The sequence below is a fragment of the Pseudoliparis swirei genome, chromosome 20, assembly GCF_029220125.1.
Source record: "Pseudoliparis swirei isolate HS2019 ecotype Mariana Trench chromosome 20, NWPU_hadal_v1, whole genome shotgun sequence".
NCBI lineage: Eukaryota > Metazoa > Chordata > Actinopteri > Perciformes > Liparidae > Pseudoliparis > Pseudoliparis swirei.
Genome location: NC_079407.1, coordinates 7,887,691 through 7,907,931, shown reverse-complemented (window position 1 = coordinate 7,907,931; position 20,241 = coordinate 7,887,691). Strand labels below are relative to the sequence as shown.

General features: G+C 42.5%; 1 protein-coding gene across 1 annotated transcript in view; it reads right to left on the bottom strand.

Annotated features, from left to right (window-relative positions):
- The window catches only part of lekr1 (leucine, glutamate and lysine rich 1), a 77,934-nt gene that overhangs the window by 42,144 nt on the left and 15,549 nt on the right, over positions 1-20,241 (bottom strand). The window contains exons 3-4 of the mRNA XM_056441213.1: positions 12,488-13,017; positions 467-544 (exon numbers count right to left, since the gene is read on the bottom strand). Coding sequence (XP_056297188.1) covers positions 467-544; positions 12,488-13,017 — 608 coding nt within the window. The remainder of the gene's footprint in view (positions 1-466; positions 545-12,487; positions 13,018-20,241) is intronic.

The following is a 20,241-nucleotide window of genomic DNA, read 5'->3' as shown; positions in this document are numbered from 1 at the left end:
CATTTAGCAGTTTTCAATGTCAGCGGCCTGATTGGAGAAGTTGAGAACTTTTCCTTCCCTGACGTCTCATCTTCTCCTTCTCTCCCACTCTCTTCACCTCCACTTCTGTCAGGTCTTTTTCAATCTCTACAATCTCCATTGACAGGAAATAACCAGAGGGTCAGCTGAACCAACTTTCTCCACTCTTGTTTTTCCATTCCCTCTTTTATTGTTTTCCCTCTATCATCTCACACAGTTGTTTCCCATCTGTCCCGGCCTTCCTGCCATAAATCTGGTCATGTAGCTGACAGCCAATCAGGGGGATGCAGACTAAAACTTAGTTGTTGTTTTTTTTCTCCATCTTTTGTTTTTGTGACTTATCGCTATCCTACTTTGGCTTTACGGCACATTGTCACGTCTCCATTCTCTCACGTTCTCATGTCACGGTATCTTTCGTTGTCTCTTCTCACGGCAGTTGTTTCCTCACCTGAGAATTTCACCTTGCCGCATCTCTTCTCCGAGTAACCGCCCTGCCTCCTCCTTTGTGTGAGCCGCTTTTGCCAGCCTGTCGAGGAATGAGAAGACAGCAGAAAAATGAGGATGAAGCGCCAAGAGCCGTGAGCAATATTCACTTATTGGATAACCTAAGCCTAATGTAATGGAACTGCACTCCCACAGGGTTAAATGAGCTTATAGATGATGCAACTTTAATGATCGAAAGCAGAGGATGATCGTGATGAAATGGAATGAGATGAACAATTGAAGTGCATTTTCACCGACTGCTAAAGTAGATGAGCAACACGCAGCACACCGAACCCTCCCGACCACGCTCAAAGTAGTGGTATTGCGAGGGGCCGCTTACTCTGCTGCATCACCTTTCAGCCCGATTGATTCCAGACAGGAGCCGTCAAATCTGACAGACAAATTCCAGCAATCAAACCGGAGACATAAACAGCGGGATTGTGTGACACGCACACACTCAGGCACTCGGCAAACAGAGACAACACATCCTGTTCTTTCCTAAAACACCACAAATAAGCACCGACAGCCAGACAGAGAGAGAGAGAGAGAGAGAGGAATAAACACAATGAGCAGTAACCATTACAAGAAGCAGACGAGACAAATGGAGACCAAACCCAGACAGGTAATCATCATGACCAACAAAGTTCAATCAAGGAGTGTATCATCTGAATGAGATGCATGATCCTGTATGGCAGGGGGGGGTTCTGCTTATTGGCAAGACGATAGAAACAAATGTGGGGCAAAGTTATCTTGGAGGCCTTTTGCAATGAAAATATCCAGTAACATAAGATCCTCCTCTATATAAACCAACGCCGCCATTGTTTGTATGATGATGGGAGGGAACATCCCTTTGCTGTTATTACGAGGTCAAACGTTCTCAGTGCGTAATGTGCAGTGCTCGTCTTCTGAGCGGTAAAGTACAATCGGCCTCGCGGCTCCTCTCTGCCAACAACGTGCCAATCGCACTATTCATTTCCATCATATTGGGAGTGGCTGTCGTGAAGTGGGTGCATCGTATTGTTCCCAAAGGTTAAGAATGATCACCAACGCACAGGGCAGCAGGCTTTTCTCACGCCGTTTTAGCTGCGTTCCGATTTGTGAAATATAACAGAGACACAATCCCCCCGGAAAAAAGTTCTCTCTCCATCTGTGTGATAAACTCTGTCTGCAAAAACTGGATGACAGAGAGCAGTGGGGGGTGAGAATGAGCTCACTATTTTGTGTGTTTTCTGTAAGCATGTTTGTTTATGTGTATGCCACTTTCTATCCTGTGTGTGTGTGTGTGTGTGTGTGTGTTTTACTGTTCATCCGTCTGTGCCCACAAGCCCCAAGGCGCGATCAGAAAAGACATTGCCTCGAGAGGGGTGCGTTTGTGTGAATGTGTGTGTGATTTGCGTGTGTATTTTGCATCTGAGTCTGTGTGTGTGTGTGTGTAGGTGAGCTTGAGCTCCTGTTCCCAGGGCAGTGGCTGTCAGTGGGATAACTCGTTAGCGCAGTGCCAGTAAGTGCGTGCCAGATTAGAGTACGCCCTACCAGCAGCCCAAATCAACTGCCTCATCAGGACATGTCATAAGCATGCACACGCACAACACTGATCGGTCTGCCACCGTGTTATCGTGACCTACCGAGTCAAACATTTTCTCTTCTGGGGTGTGTTTGTGTCAGAGGGTTTACCAGTTTTGTGCTCCTTCGTATTTTTTAGAGATTTGGATTGAAGGTCAATGTCACACAGCTAGTGGGCTTATTCTCAGCCCACAGCTGTGTACAAAATGTTCTGTGACGTTGCGCTTGTTTATCCCAGTTTTAGGACTGGGCTACAACTCAAGGTTTTTTAATTGTAATTTTATTAACTGTGGAACAACCTTCCCCTCCTCAACAGAATAGCTTTACGGCCTCTTTTTGCTTTACTGGCTTTAATTGTACGCGCTAATTGTTTTTGCCGTTTAAATTGTTTGACGAGTTTACCACTATGAGTATTATTTTGTACAACGACATTTTCCTTCTTCCTCAGTTGACATCTTTCTCCAAGCATAACCACACTGGGAATCAGCGGTGCCTTTAAAACAGTTCAAGATAGCACTTCCTTGTTCAGCCACAAGAGACCATATTTGGCCTGTGATCCCCGGTTGGAGCTGCATTACAAGTTTATGTCAAGCATTTGCGGTTCCAGGCCCTTTGGCAATGGTTGATACAGATCTATTTCTATCATGATAACGTGTAACGAGTGCATGTCAGTGTAAATGTGGTCGCATATTCATATCAGTGTTTATTTGCGCTGGCATTTCCTGTCATCATTAGAATTGATAACAAACATGACCCATAAGTGTCATCTGTTCACCCCCTGTGTCCATTCACTGTGACCATAAGGAGCACAAATAGCACGTTATACGCAGACACACACACACACACACAAAACATTTACAAAATGTACAAACACAATGTGTGTACATCTTTCAAACGTTTCTAAAATAATAAAAAGCTGAAGCATGTCAGAGCATTGCTAACCTTTATTAACCTTTAGAGCAAGTGTGCTGTGAGTGTGAGTGTGTAGTGGGACACCTGTGTTTATATATTTTGTTTTTAAGTTATCTGGTAACCATGTCAGGGATGCCACAACAATGATAGTGATCATCAAAACACACCCGGGTACACAAAGTACAAGCAGTAACAACGATATTGTATTATGGCAAACTGAATAAACTTAAAGGAGATGCGAACGCATCTGTGCTCAATTTGTATTTAAATTCTGACAAGCGACGCGTGTCTGTCTCATTTGTATGGCTGGGTTGCTATGCTACTGCTCCGACAGGTTGATTACCAAATAAACGTTGTCATATTGTGTGTGTGTGTGTGTGTCTGTTCTTGACACACATATTAATAAAGTTGTTTTTGTTTATCCTGTTGTCATGAGCTCCACAGTAACATTAAGCCGCCATTAGAAATGAATAGAGGTCATTCTCTGCCAGAGACTTTCCCTCCAATGCAACAACTGAAACGGACCCAACACAGACTCCGCTGTGTGTGGGTCTGTTTGATGTGGTAATGTGAACTTGAAGCTGGATCTGTGCTAATACCTCACATGCTGGCTCTGACGACTGTTTGACTAGAGAATGGTGATTTGTGTCTGTGGTTGCTCATGGAAACTAAAATAAAACCACATAAGTACATAAAGCACTTGCTTGTTACAAATGCATTTCTATTTGCCATCTATTTGTGACTAATTTACGCCCACTCGCACACCTGCAAGTCTTCTTATCACGGGTACAATCCAACCTCAGAGTCAGGTGTGTGTGTGTGTGTGTTTGTGTGTGTATGTTTGTGTGTGTCTGCTCCCACACATTGTTATGATTTATTCTTCAGAACTGCCATGTATAATTTTCTTACCGTGCACAAGAGTGTCCATGCACACTCGCACAAATAAAAATGCATTATACACATACACACACAAATACACACACATACACAGTCAGGTACAGACACAAACAGACTCACACCCGGAGTACCTGTTTGGATCGAGCCGCCAACGAGAGCAAACACAGCCTATTAAATTCCCAGCTGTGTCTCTCAAAGCGATCAGCATGTGCACAAGTTACATGATCAGTGTCTTCCACCAAGGTGCTCACATTACCCAACAACTGATCTAAACCAAGAGACGCAAAGAGAAAGAGTACCGAATGGGCGCATTCGGGAAAGCTCAAACTGGTATGACAAACCGGGATTAGCCCTCGACGACTGTGTGCGAAATCCAGCATAGAATCATCAAAGCCTCAATGAAATCGATTTAGAATTAGCTTTTTAAAGTTTATGAGTACGTAAACTCTGTTGATCACGATGTATTGGCTGAGAGGGCATAATATTTAATTAAGGTCGAAATAACTAGAAAATTAGGTGAACAGCATATGATGTGAAACGCTGATCGAATGCATCCGACACCTTGAAATAGCAGCTATATCATAATCATAATAAAAAGCGTACTTTTTCGTGAGGTGGTCAACAGAATAAAGTGTTCTGTGTAGACAGGGTGTGCTTTGCACAGGAATCTGGGAGTAATCATAGACTCTGACCTGAAGAGACCTTGTGTCTACAGCTGACCTAGAAAAACACTAATACACGCCTTCATCACCAGTCGGTTAGATTACTTTCATGGTCTCGTTTCTGGTTTAATCAAAAAATAAATAAAAAATTTCAGAAGCTGCTGCCAGGATCGCGATCTTAAGAGCTCTTAGATCCTCTGCTAAACATGTGTTGGCCTAAAACACTTTTACTGTCCGCTGCCTTCGAAGTGTTTTTTATTTCACACATTTTGACGATTGCCAGTGTTCCTATTCATGACTGAGTATTTCACACCCTGAAAGAATAGTAATGTTGATGAGCTAAAGTCAGTTTTGCACATGAGTGAGTAGTTGCCTCGGATGACTATCTTATTGTTCTGATTTTGATTGATGTGAGACAATCCCGTCTATTTACTCTGACGTCAAGTTGAATGCCATATTAAAGTTAAACTCGCGACTGGGATGTTGACGTAAACGTCATTTGACAAAAACTGCCAAACTCTAATTTGACGTGAACACGTCTATTCCTCTCATCCCTCTCTTTTTCCCTCCACCCTTATTTTCTCTCCGGCAGATCGACACATCTCCAGCTCATCCGTGTTTGAACTTGTCTCGCCGGTGACATTTTAAAAATCAGGTTTAATAGCCCTCTGCGCATTACCACCCTTCTCCCCTTACTTTCGCCTGTCGCACATCTGTCACACACTCTCTCTCTCTCAAACGCTGTCGTCGAGAACACGCCCCGGCTGACGCGTGACATTTGATTCAGGTTTGATTTGTATGGAAAGTGTGTTGTTATCGAGCTACCAGTAATCTTCCACTGCACCCGCCCACACACACACCACAACCACTCCTCTCGCCCCGTCAGACTAACGCAGGATCAGACAGCTCACCGAGAAGAAAGCAGGACAACCTGCGTGTGTTTGTGTGTGGGGGGGAGGGTTGTTGTATCTGCGGGTGTAGGTCCAAAAACAGCATCAGAAAAGAAAAGTATCCTGCCGCCGAGAAAACTAAACGTCCCTTATTGTGAAAAAAAAAGTCTGTCGTCCTTTTATGGTAAATTAAATAATCTCTCAACAAAACCTCTATTAAATCTCTGAGCAAGGGAGGAGGGGGCTGTCAATCATAAAGGCGTCTCACATAACAACAGTCACACTCCTGCTGTGTAGCCAGCCATTCAGAACATCCTCATTAACTCCCACTCGCATGCCATCTTTCTCCTTTTCCCTCTCTCCCCCTCTTTTAATCTGTTCATTATCACCTGTGTGGGTGAAGGTGTACATCTGCAGCAAAGTTATGGCAAACGACTGGCGTGCAGAGAGAAGAGCAAAAGAGTGTCAATTAATCATAATAGGATGGATACATTCAAACGGGAAAAAATAATAAGAGAAAGCATTAACGTTAAGGAAAAACAAAGAAAGAATGACAGAAATGCAAGAAGAAAGTGTAGAATGACACACAACAAACTACATAAACAGAAAGAACAAAAGAGCAGGAGAGGGAGTCCACTGCTGTTCGTCCATGCGGGCCTCACACATCACTCTGTCGTGCCTTGTTATCTGACTAAACTATGACCTACTGACCAGTGGTGGGCCGTCAGGGCCAGCAAGGCCTTCTCTGCTGGCCTAAACATCATCAGAATATAATATTTTTTTTAAATAAATGTTCCCACAAATATGTATTCAATTATTCCCCAGAATAAGAGTTATACTCTTCATTTCATAGCTTTCCTCTTGGTTGCACTGCTTCCAGCCCCAGGTTGAGATTTGGAGGGCTGGTCTTTATGTTAGATCTTTTATCCAATCATATTCAGCCATCGTGTGTTGCCAGGGGGCTAAAATCTGCCCTTAGGCCTTCAGAATCAACATTGCGGGCGCTGGTAGCTTAAAGTGAATGGGAATGAAAATGTTGTGTCAACCAATCAGCTTTAGAGTTGGCTCCTGTAGGCCAGCTAGCAGGCGTAGTGCGTGCACGTCTTTTGATTGGATTACCAATATTGAGAGGCGGGGCCTATGGGCAGGTATATGCAGAACCTCAGAACTAGGAAACTGAATTTGATAAACGAATTAATTCGCGTACTACTAAGCTATTTTTTCAACCCACAATGGCGGAAGGAGGAGAAGATATCGATTTGGTCGAGGATATAATTCTAACGCCATTCTCAAGACGAACTTTAAGACCGACGCCGACGCTACAAAGCCCGTCACAGGCGGGGAAGGGGTTTGTTCGCCACTTTCAAAGTTCCAACTACGAGCGCTACCAACGGCTCAGGCTCCGAGAAGCTCTGCACACCGGACTGCTGGGAATGCCTATTATTTGCAAGTGATCGATTTGGTGTTTGGAGCCACACTGGCTTTGCAAACTTGAGTTGTCTAACCGAGGCAGCAATGAGACACCAAAGTACGCCTCGGCACTTACAAGCATCGGTGCTTTTGAAAACTTTTGGGGACACCCGAGCGGATCTACAGATCAACGAACACGCGCGCAGGGCAACCGATCTGCACAATGAAAAGGTGAAGAAAAATAGGGAAATATTGAAAAGACTCATTAATTGTGTCATGTGTTTGGGTAAACAGGAACTTTCATCTTCATCATCACGGTGAAACTGCTTTGGGTGACAATGTGCTGTTTCGTGAACACACTGTAAAAAAAAGTTGGACTTAAAGCTCAAAGTTTGTGGACCAGAAATGGATAGAAGAAGAATATTAATATAACTCTGTTGCACTCGAGTATATTCTTGCCTATTAGTTGAACTGTACTGTATTGTACTCTTCCCCTGCAATTCTCTGAATAAAAATGTAAATTTCAAGGTGACGCAACGCCTGGTTATACTGCGTCTCTGTCTAACTGTATCGTGTCTAGAGCCATGGCATCATAATGATGTAATGAGAGGTGGATTAATTCGGGTGGGACTGTGTAGGACCTCACTGAAGGCCCAGGCCCCAGGCCCACGGCACGCCACTGCTACTGACCCACGCTTGGCCCCAAGGCTCCAGAGCCCCAGTGTGTGCTCTTGTGTGTGTGTGTGTGTGTGTTTGGCTCAATAAAGAGGCAGTGTCTGTGAGAAATAATCAGCTTACATTAGAGCAGATAGTGGATTGGCTGACCAGTCCACCGAACACATAACAACATACGGACAGCCTGGCACCCCCAGACAGCCATACGCGCATGCCGGCTGTGACCTGAACGTACAGCACACGCAAAGACAAACACTTCAAAAATGAAAGCAAAATATCCACGATTAACCAATCCTTACTGGATTTTGAGCCCATTTCTGTCCTGTAATATTTTGTTATATATGACCCAACAATACATATACAAGATACCAGAATATTTGCTGTCACGGCTTCTATCCGTTCCTAATTTTAGTCTTTACCATTCACACCATTGCCTGTTTGCATGCTGCTCACCTATTCCGTCTTCTCTGGCCTTTACTTCCACCACTAACCATTTACTACTTCCTTTAAAATAAACAATCAGTAGTTTTCTTTGCAGAGAGCAGTAGATAAAAACGTCAGATGATTATAACGATCGTCACTTTCCGCTATTATATTTGAGCGTCTAAATTCTGACGTGCGCATTTAGTTAAACCTTATGCTTCTCTCCGCTCTCCTTAACCCTCCTGTTACCTTAGGGTCAATTTGACCCCATTCAATGTTTAATGTCGGTGTTCTTTCGGGTCAATTTGACCCCAGGCTGTTTTTCACTGTGTCAAACATATAAGAAATATCAACTTTTTTATATATTTAAAGGGCTATTTAGGTAGTCAACAAACAAACATAAAGTACCTCACACTTAAACTTGGAAAACAATATTAATTCTAATAATTTTCTGGAGGGTTTAATTGCTGGGGTCAAATTGACCCCGAGGGTAAAATATGTCAGTAAATATAAAGGTAACAGGAGGGTTAAACATTGAATGGGGTCAAATTGACCCAAAGGGAACAGGAGGGTGAAGGACCGTACACATAAATATTACTGTTTTAACTTTAATGTAAGTTCAACTGCTTTTAATCGTCACACCCGACATCAAATTAGGCCTAAATCAATAAGTAAATGTCACATTTAGCACTAATTTACTGTATTTTATCTCTGGTTTATTTTAAATGTATTTAAATTGGGTGATATACATTTGGTGCAAAATTGGTCTCTTTTTCTTTACTAAAAACAATTATTTTTTTATTCCAATAACAGTTCGACACTAATAGCAGTTACAGTGAAATATGAATGGCGTCTGCTGGGAACTGAAGCACATTAATAAATGCTGTCACTTTCCAGTGATGAAGGCGAATTAAAACCACAATTAACTTCCCTGCCTGACGTTTAACTTTAGAGGACTGCTTCTGTTGGTCCGGACCTGAGGACTGTAAAAATATGTGTTCTTATTCTCACTGTCATTGTTCTGCCGACTGTGTTCTTGGTGCAAAGGCGTTTTGCCACATGTATAACTGCAATTAATCACAAAAAAGGCAATAATTTGCGCAATATCTTTTGCAAAATGGACCTTGGGATGGCACGGATAGCAGTTTCAGGTGTAATTGTGCTTTTCAAGGTGCTATCAGCGGCGGCAATCAGACCGTGAGTGTGTACAACGTATCCACTGTGGAGTTCCCTTCAATATTTCATAATGAAAAAAAATGTTGTCCACTGTACTTTCTGATGCAGTGTACTACATTTTATAGATGTGAAAATGATTGTTACGGCAAATAACCTGTCAAAGATGATACAAAATGACTATTATTAAAAGTAGAATTATTTATATAAAATCTGTGTATATATATATATATACAGGACTGTCTCAGAAAATTAGAATATTGTGATAAAGTTCTTTATTTTCTGTAATGCAATTAAAAAAACAAAAATGTCATGCATTCTGGATTCATTACAAATCAACTGAAATATTGCAAGCCTTTTATTCTTTTAATATTTAATATTTTTTAATTGCATTACAGAAAATAAAGAACTTTATCACAATATTCTAATTTTCTGAGACAGTCCTGTATATAGCTCTTCATATCTGCGCCTGTTTCCCCTCTTTAGCTCTTATTTACAACTACCTCGCCTCAGTTCTCTACGAGATTGTTTATTGGTCTTCAGCTCAGCCAATTCATCAGTCCAGTTCTAATAACCAGCACAGGAGGAAGGACTAAACATTAATGGACAAAAGCACATGTTGCACACTCAAAAGGTCAATATAAATTTGACCAGAGATGATAAATATCATGAAGATCTACACAAACCACTGAGCGATAACCCTCAAGTACGTCAATAGCAGGTGTCTATCCTTATACCCTCTGAAGTTATGACGAGACCTACCTGAGCGTTATACAAAAACAAAGCGTATAGCTGCAGATGTCCGAGCACTTAATGCATATGTCACAAGGGCTTTAGTGTTTAGATGTGTGGGCGATGCATAGCATTGCCATGAGTCAAGGATTTCATACATATTTTACCTCACTTTGACGTTAACAAGTGGACTGAGATGAATAGATATGTGATATTACACTTATTCACAACACCACTTATATAATATCTATCCTAGAATAGCTGTGTACAGGCACCAGAGAAACCTGACTGAACTTGTTGCATTCAGCTGAAATACAGAACAGGTGCAGTGGGAGAGAAATAGCAACGACTGATGGCAAGGAAAGAGCTGCACCTGTTATATTCTGAGGATCATACAGTATGTGTGTGAGTATATATATATATAGAAAATCTAATTATAAAATGCTCTGTCGCACACAGTATCAAAGAAATTCACAGCAATCAAAGGACAAGGTGCCTCCTACCAATCAGAGGGGAGAGAGTCAGTTCCAGACTTTAATTATTGTTTAACCCTTGTGTTGCCTTAGGGTCATTTTGACCCGAATCAATATTACACCCTCCCCCCGCTTTAGGATTAATTTGACCCCATTCAATGTTTAATGTCGGTGTTCTTTCGGTAGTCAACAAACAAACATAAAGTGCCTCACACTTAAACTTGGAAAACAATATTAATTCTAATAATTTTCTGGAGGATTTAATTGCTGGCGTCAAATTGAACCCAAAGGGTAAAATATGTTAGTAAATATAAAGGTAACAGGAGGGTGAAAATGACCCAAAGGCGGGGGGAGGGTGTAATATTGATTCGGGTCAAAATGACCCTAAGGCAACACAAGGGTTAAGACAATCAAAACCGTGGGTTACATATCGTGGCAGCGGGGTGTGTTTATGCTCGGCTGCAGAGTGGGTGGAGTGGGGGTGTGGTTCAGGGAGCGTCGTCAGGACCAGGTCTAATTGGCCTCAGCTGGTGGCTGATTGTTAATTAGTCACCAGATGAGGCCAATCTGTGTGCGTGTGCATTTGTCTCCATAAAGGAGCAGTATGGGCTGAGGAGTGAGGTGGTGGAAAGCAGAGGCACGGTCTTTAAATAAAAGATATTTCCAAATATCCATCTTGTATGCTGATCCTCTGATGCTTAGGGGAGAAACCTACTAGTGACAGTCACAAACCTGTTACACATATCGTATTAATAAGTTTGCCAAATGTTTGCTGTAAGCCTCCATGAAGTACCTTTGATGATGTATGAAGCCTCAAGTCATCAGACATTATAAAGACTGCTCTCCCAATGTGTGATGTAAAGTGTTTGATGTGTTCCCAAAACAGAATCCTTCACACGCCTTTGTGCTGAGAGCTTACTCCACAGTATAAATGATGAATATCTAACGTATCTCCTGTTATCGTCAAATGTTCTTGGAAAATACCTTTTTTCTGAGATGAATAAAACATTGTGTGAATATTATATAATATTTGAATGTGTGCAAAACCTTGACCCCAATCATGTTTCACAATATATTTTGTGTCACTGTGTTAATAAGTGATATAACTGCCGACCTAGCTGCAGGTGCTGCGGCTAGGAGCCTTTCTATGAGTGTACATGACCGGACAGCACAAACTATAACATAGTGTAACCAGAAGAGTTTGTGCTGATGAGCCCAACCACATCGCACTCACAGAAAGTGTTCAGTCAATGACACCTCATCAACTTGACTTCTGATGGCACTGTGAGGGCACACAGAGCTGAACTGCACTTACCGGTACATTAGTTGCACCGACTAAAAAATATTGTCAGTATTGTGTTGTAACTTCAGTTAATACAACAGTTAATATTGGTTGTTCATCCAGCCTGCTCATTGCAAAGGTCCTCGGGTGAGAATCCGACATCAACCAGGATTGCATTGCACGTGATGCCATCCAAGAGCCCTCCCAGGCTGAAATTATTATCATAATGGAGTCCTGTAAACATTGTGTGAGTGGATCAAAAAACAGCACACTGAAGCAAGTCATATATGTGTTTTAGTCTGGCACGGAGAGTGTCGGAAACGGGCTAAAATAAATGTGCATCCACCTACAATTTATACTTATCTTTTGGCGATGTAACACCTCGGCCCCCTCATGTATTATTTATGGGCACAGATTCATAGTGAAAATGCACCCATGCGGAACGAGTTTTGCTATCGCCGTACTAAATATAATGAACAAAGAAATTGTTTTATTCTGATTGTATGAAGACGCTTGTCAAACACTGTGTTCACGAACACACTATTTCCTCCCATAATCAGGCAGATCCTGTTTACAACAGTGTGCATGAGTATGCTTGTTGTCGAGCAAAGCATTTCCAGTACACAAACCTAATAAATATTGTAAAACATGTCTTGTTTCACAAATCTAATTGCATCACTTGGGAATTAAACTGTACACGTTTCCTCAAATAACTCTCTTTACCAAGCCTCATATATCTATTTCTCCCTTTCTCGTCGGTATTGGATGATGTCTCTCTGATTTGTCTGAGTGTGTTTTTGTGTTCGCAGCGTGACTCACAGGATAATTGCCCACATGAAGCCTGGCATTAGAGATCATTTCACACCAGGGACAGGAAGTACAAACAAACCTCACCTCTCTTCCAGCTGTTGGAGATATTCTCTCAGCTCGCCTAACTTCTTATTGGCCTTTTGAAGTGCGTCAGTCAGAACTTTCTCCGTCTCCTCGGCCCTCCTCTCCAGCTCTTCTCGCTGCTTCCTCAGTGTCTCTGCTTGGAGCTCTCCCAGCGCTCTTCTCACTTCCCCCTCTTTATCGTCACAGATTTTCTGATGCTCGTCTTTTATCTTTTGCCTCTCCGTCTCATACTTTTGTTCAGACTCCTCTCTCAGAGCCCTCTCTGTGTCTCTGTGCCTCTCTTCTAGCGCTTCTCTTGCGCTCTTCTCTTTCTCCTCTGTCTGCCGCTGCACCTCCAGGTGAAACGCCTTCTCCCACTCCAGCCTGCCCAGCTCCAGTGCCTCTCGCTGGGCCTTCATCCTCTGGGTGGTCTCCCTCAGTCCCTGGAGCTCTTCCTCCAACTGAGCCAGTCGGGCGTGGAGCTGATGGAACTCGTGGAAAATGAGGTAGCTCACACCACAGTACCGACACACCGTCTCGCTGCGCTCCATCTGAGGGATACATGCAATTTGTTGGAAATTATAATGGTTTTGATTGATGTTATTACAATTTAGAGCCCATATGTTTTTGGCATAATTTATTAATAGTATAACCATCATGAATAGAAATCATCAAGACTCTGTGTGGTTTGTTAAAATGAAGTATAAACAAACAACCTCACAAGGAACACCTCAGGAAATCTTAAACAAATGGCCGGCCAAAATAAGATAGAAAACAGCTCATTCTTAAAAAGACGAATCCCATTTGCTCTCTGATGAATGAAAAAGGACATGAGACTAACAGAGGCCACATTGTCACACGATAGGCAAACACTGAGTTTGACACATGTGAGTAAACATATACCTTCTCCAAGTGTATGATTGGTTACTACTCAAGTCTCCAAACCTTTACACACAGCTGGTTAGCACACTATAAACTTTTTTCATGAGCCAGTGTGCCAATTCAGGACCCTGGAAATGGCTCACCTCAATGGAATGCAGTCCTTATTAAATGTTATGAGTTGTACCTGTGCTAGAAGAAGAAGCTATTTATCAAAAGAATAACATGCAAACCACCAATCATGTAAAATAAGTTGATGAATGGCAAAGACACAGTGATTATTGTCATGTTTGGAACAAGGCATTCATTGCATGCAAATAAGAGGAGCCTTTTATTTTAACATCACAAAAAATATGTACTGTAAATCTTCTATAAAGTCTGATTGGATATCCCCATATTCTCCATAATCCCCCCAAAACATCTCAGGCAAGATTAGTTGCATATTCAATAATGAGACACAATGATGGGCATTTATCGAGCATAATATAACATATTACCTTTATAATCAAAAACTACTTTCACGTGTGGTGTAGATTATATGTATAAAATATGTATAAATAAACATAGAGCTATATCTTTATTTGTATCAGGGAATGAACATGAGGATAAGTTTGGAAATAGCATCCACTTTAGTATGGTTTATTGTATGGGGCCTTTACAACTGTAGTATCAAAGCTGTCTATAAAAACACATTTAGAGTGACAACTGCAGGTCCCATTATCCGTCACAATCTGTTGAAACCACTGGTGTCAGAAACATCTTTTCATCTGTCGGCAGTTCAAAGCGGAGGAACGCAGATACTCTAATCCTCCTTCAGATATTGTTTTTACTGCTGTCTGTTAGAAGAAGAAAATAAATAAAAAACGTTCCCAAAATTATCTTTCTTCCTCTGCGTGTGTCAGTGTATTCTCTCCAAGCTCTTGGCACGTCTTTCAGGCTTATGAGGGATACGGTCACATCCCCGAGCTTTCATCTTCACGACGATGATGATGTGTGTCAGAGAGGCAGCTGATATTTGGATGACATGCTGACAGCTCCCCTGTCAGAAAGCTTCAAATAGATTGCCACATGATGTAAACAAGGTGAACGCATAAGGAACACAGCTGACATTGATGGAAAGACAACAGGGAACAGAACAGATCATTTAATTATTACTGTTACGGAATAAAGACAATCCACAATGAGAGACCTAACGACCAAAGTGAAACCTGCTGCTTTTCTCTCTATTGTCACATTCAGGCCAGACTTGCTATTTTCTAATCAGCCTATCTCTTTAGCAGACATTCATGTGAACATTCATGCTTTGCTAATTAAACCAACTAATCTGTTTTGATGACCCCGAGACCTCCTCCCTTTGGCGCAAGGCGAGGTGGTTTTTTGTGAAGTGTTTGATCCTTCAAAGAGGACAAGAGAGAACAGCAGAATTAATAGGAAACAGTTAAACATTCAAAAGGGTCAAAGCAGGGTCAAACCTGTGGTGTTTACTTTATCAGGCCAATTAAGATAGTGGAAGATACTGCGTATTTTCATTGAAAAACTACTGAAAATGAAATGCAAAGTAGCCCGACTCCCATATACATAGCAGCAACAGCTGCAGGCTGAAATCTATAGATGCCTTCCAAAAAGTGTTTGGAAGTGTCTTTGTGGTAATCCACAACTCAACCCAAGCAACAACAAACGCCAAGAGCCTAACTGAGAAAAGACGGCCGGGTAGAAGGACAGAGATCAAAACAATGGCAGCCTCTGCTTTTTCCTGAAAGACACTGGAATGGGTTTTATTGAAGAATTCTCGCCAGCCCTCTCCCTCCCCCCTCTGTGCCTCTCCTGTGTCCTTCTTCTTTATGCTAAGAGGGAATTCAAAAAGAAAGACAGATGAAAAGCACAGCAACACTTCAAAGTGCCTTGGACGTTGACAAACGACTGACAGGGGACGCCTTTAGGACGCCCGAGCTTCCCCTCCCTCAGTCTCTCCATCAGCCACATCTAACTTTCTCTGTCTGTTAGGGGGGGGGTCTATCACAGTGCCGTCTTGCACCGTGTTAGTGTCTTGTCTCTCCATGTCAGGTCAAGGTACAGATTATGTCTGCTTCCTGTCTTCGGGACAACGGTGAGTCTGTCTTGGAGCAGCCTTGACGGCAGCGGGGAGGGTTAGGACTTCACGTGAAACGCTGACGATAACGATAGGCCTCGGGCAATGTTCACCATCTTAGTTTACTGGAAGATGAAGATACGATAACTCACCATAACATCTCTTTCACTACCCTTCACAATCAAATGGACGCATGTTCTATCATCACGGACCGGTGGCGGTTGTGGAACATTTAAATGACGTCTCCCCTCTCGTACAATTCCCAGAGCTTACGGCTCAGAAACCACCTCACTCGGAGCAGCTGTCAATCACAGCTGTCAATCATGATGCCTCACCCCCATTTTTATAGCATCAAAAGACCCATTCAAACCAAAGAAATAGGAACAATTAACACTTGAACACACATCAGCTAGTTAAGAGCTACATAAAATGACAGAAACACATTTTCGGTACAAGATTGTACTTTGACTTTTTAGTTTAGCCCATGTCCATCCAATTCAATTCAGTTTATTTTGTATAGTCCAATATCACAAATGACAAATTTGCCTAAGAGGGCTTTACAATCTGTACACGTACGACATCCCTGTCCCAGGACCTCACATCGGATCAGGAAAAACTCCCAAGAAAATAGAAAAAAACCTTTCACAGGGAAAAAAGGGGAAGAAATCTTCAAACATGGAAGGTTAGGGATTAATGACTAATACTACAGGCAGACATAAGGGGGGGATTGATTGTTTTGGGTTGACCTCACAGTCTGTGGTCGGGATCAAACTGGCAGACCAACCAACATTGTCATTACTAGAACACACTTCAATAAGTATTAATAAAGACCAACATTTGATACGATTATTCCAACACCTTATCAACATGTGTGTCCATGACGGACACACATGTTGATAAGGTGTTGGATCAATCAGGTAGACATGGGAAATGTAAGCCAAAATATCTTTTACAGAAACTCAATGTAAAAACATTCTGGACAAGAAAACTCCAAACGTAAAGAAAAGTTCAGACACTACAATCCTCAGATACATCAATACCAAAATCCACATTAGACACACCTCAGTGTACATAAGAACATAGTGCTCTTGTAGTTCTGAGCTCATCCTTCAGTTCAACACCCTGAAAACAGCAGTAAGAAACGCGATGAGTCGTGACTCCCGATTGCCTTCTGTATAGTTTTATGCTCATGTCTTTCCTATCATGTATTTGGAATTGGATGCTTGCACAAAAAGCAAATATGTGCTCTAATGATCTTCTGTGAAGGGTCGGGATTCCCCCGGGCCAGACATTTGCCCCGACGTAAGGTCTCGAGAAGGACATAAGAAAAAATGGGACAGAGGCCGGAGAGCGAGTGTATTTGTGTGGGCTAGGGAAAAAAGCTCCACAAAACAACAATGTATTACATTGTGTTGCCAAAGAATGCACTGTGGGGAATATGGGATATTTTCTGTTTGCGAGTGTGTCTGTGTGAGTGAGAGACACACAGAGAGAGAAAGAGAGAGAGAGAGAGACAGAGAGAGAGAGTGAACCAGAGAGATCATAAGTGCGTGCAAGTCTGAGCAATATTTGGGACCAGGGCTCAGGGGGTTTTAGTGTTTACTGTGCAGATGTCCTCATGGTTCCTGCAGACATAGATTCAGCTAAAACTACTAAGTGTGTGTGTGTGTTAAATTAGTATCCCAAAATGCCTATGTATGTACATTTGGGTGTGCACGTTCTTTATGCGAGTGATGCAGTCCTGAAGACAGAAAACAAGATAGACAATGTTGAAGTGACCTGAGGGCTGAATCGTGCATTGACTATGGCTACACATACTGTACACACACACACACACACACACACACACACACACTAAAATCCCACATTGATACAAGTGCAAACATGTACGCGAGTACAAACAAAAGACACAGATGTAGACAGACACATACAAAGGCACATTTACTCACATTGGCATCGTAACAGACAGGGGACTCACACAATCGCTCACTCTCCACACACACTGACACACTGACAAACACACACACACACACATGCCCTGAGGGCAGATGGTCTGTGCCACCAGTGGATGTGTGCTCCCGTGACTGAGTCTGGCCCCTCGGGGAGACCCCTTGCCCTGGGCACTGACACGTTCACTTAGCACTCAAACCACAAAACTAACCCCTCCACACGCTCACTCGATCCCTCCCCCGGTCTCACACACACACACACACACGCACACACTAGCAAAAAATAAAACAGTGAGGCGATAGAAAAAGAGAGGAAGACTGAGGCAGGAGGAGGAAAAATGTCTTGTTGTCCTTTCAATGTTTCATGGCAGCAGTCAGTAGATGCGTCTCTCCTCCACACAACACCCATTTGTCCTCTAGTGCACACAACAATTCTCTGGCTCCCCCTGTGTCTCTCTTATCTCTCTTTCATTCTGTCTCTCGATTGACTCCATTAGCATGCTGGTCTGTTGCCAAACGCAGTTTAAAATATGAAGCCAAACACAGCTTTTACTCAAACCACATTCATCTGGTCCTTCGTTTGATCGTTTAAGCAGTGTTTTAAATATCTATCTATGTATATATATATATATAAATAAATGTATATCTATAGATAGATATATATCAATATATATATATACAGTATATATATATAAATATATAATTTTCTTTATATATATATATATATACAGTATATATATATATAAATATATAATATGACAAAACTGTTTCTTAAAAAAGCCATTAACTTAAAAAGTATGTAGCTATGCAAAACATGCGTAATGCCTCAGGGTACATCAGTGACGTAGTAGTTTCTCAATCCTCAATCAATAACCACAGAGCGTCAACACTGAATCATCCGCCTCTTGCTGTAACCGAACCTCCAGCCTGCGTCTGTACCTAACAGGTAGCAACGGTGTGTGTTTTTTTTTTTTTTTGCTTGGACCCCCTCAACCGCCTGTGTTATCACCACATTGCCTGCATGCTCCCATCAATTAAACATGGGGCTATTACCTCTCGCCTGATGTGAAACATTTAGAAAGGGGCAGAGTGGTCCAGGGGTGGGGGAGGGTGCATGTGGAGGTGACAGGGAGGGAGGGGGGGGGGGTATTCTGTGGGTGGCTGGTGTCTTGCCAGGTCGAGGAACATAATTAATTTACCCGATGACTTTTTAACTCCCTGACTGTCTGCGTGAAAATGTCTGCGCTCATATTGTCTCGTGTACCGAGGGAGGAGAGGCGGCCGGCGTGCCGTCGAGACGCATGAGAAGATGGAGAAACGGCCCGACTCCTCTGACACTCATGCAGGTAATCATGAAATGCAGACATTTGGAGAGACGCTGGAAGAGCGGTTACTTTCTTGACAACAACAAAAATTTAGTTTTTTTTCGGTTCTTCAAGCCGATTCATTCTTCTCACTTTCCTGCATCAAGCAGCTCCTTGGCCCCCTTTGTTTTTTGTGTGACAACCTACCCGTTTACAAAGCCTACTTTTTACGGTGTAATTACATCATATGACATTTCTTTGGCTTCTGTCCTGCAGGTTGTGGGTACTTAAAGACCAACAGATCAGCCTATAGATAAAATCTGATGACAGAAAAACGAAATCATATTTACTTAATTGCATTGAAAAGACGAGTACTCTTTTAATAAAGGAGGGACGTCACGCAGGCCAACGAAGCAGACACAAACCGAGTATTGCAGACGGCAGGCCCCGACAGATCTTCACAAACAGACTAAACCATTTATTTTCTCTCTATCTGAAAAAACCCTCGAGTCATTTTGGAAAACAGGCAGGCTACAAAAACTACAACCCACGCTCATCAAACAGTGTCACTGAAATACTGTCGAGGCACAATCCAGTGCACACTAATATCTGTAGGGACACGTTATGGAAGGGTAAAAGGCACTTAGGCGAGTATTTGTTTTTTGGGTGCTTGGAGGATTAGAGGCATTAGGATTAGGTTTAATCAAGTGATATGATGATGGGAGGCAGATTTAGAGAGAGAGAAAACAAAGGCACGAGTGCTGCCTTGCATCGTACCTGGATCCTTCTAAACTCGCTTGCTTTCAAATATATTTCTGTCTCCCACTTTCAATCTAACAAATGATTTCCCCCTTCCATCAGCTTCACTGGCACTTCATCCCGCTTCTCTCTCTCCGTCCGTGAAATCACAGACACGATAGATCACAGACGCATTTGAGAAGGGATTAAATTGTAGTGGGATTTATCCTTGTTTTTGCCCCTAATTTTCCGAAATTATTTTATTTTTCGGACTCTGACAGTGCATGAGAGCTTGTGAAGAGAGAGAGAGAGAGAGAGAGTGAGTGTGTGTGTGTGTGTGTGTGTGTGTGTGTGTGTGTCCCACTGAAAACATTGTCCAGCTGTGCTCTTGTCTGCATGACAAAATGAGAATGTTTTTATGAGCGTTTGTCACTTCGTGTGGCTGTGTTCTTGATTGTATTTGTTGGTGTGTTGCCGGTGTGTGTGCGAATATGCCTGGGCGCATGTTCGCGCACATTCTCGTGTGTGTGTGCTCGTGCGAGAGTGTGAGATCGAGACAGCGCTTCGTGACTGTGGCTTTGTTGATTTTTTGCGACGATAAAGACCCCCTGTGGTGCTTAGTGTAGCGAGAGCCAACACTGAGATTCCACTCATCTGGAACCCCATGGCGCACCACACATCACATGACAAAGTGTGTGTGTTCATGAGCGAGTGCTGGAGTGTAAATTACGTGGGCATGTGTGTGAACAGTGTGCGTATGTACAAGTTCCTTGACCACGGCACGGTGTGCGTGTCTCTGAGAATTAATATGTTTCT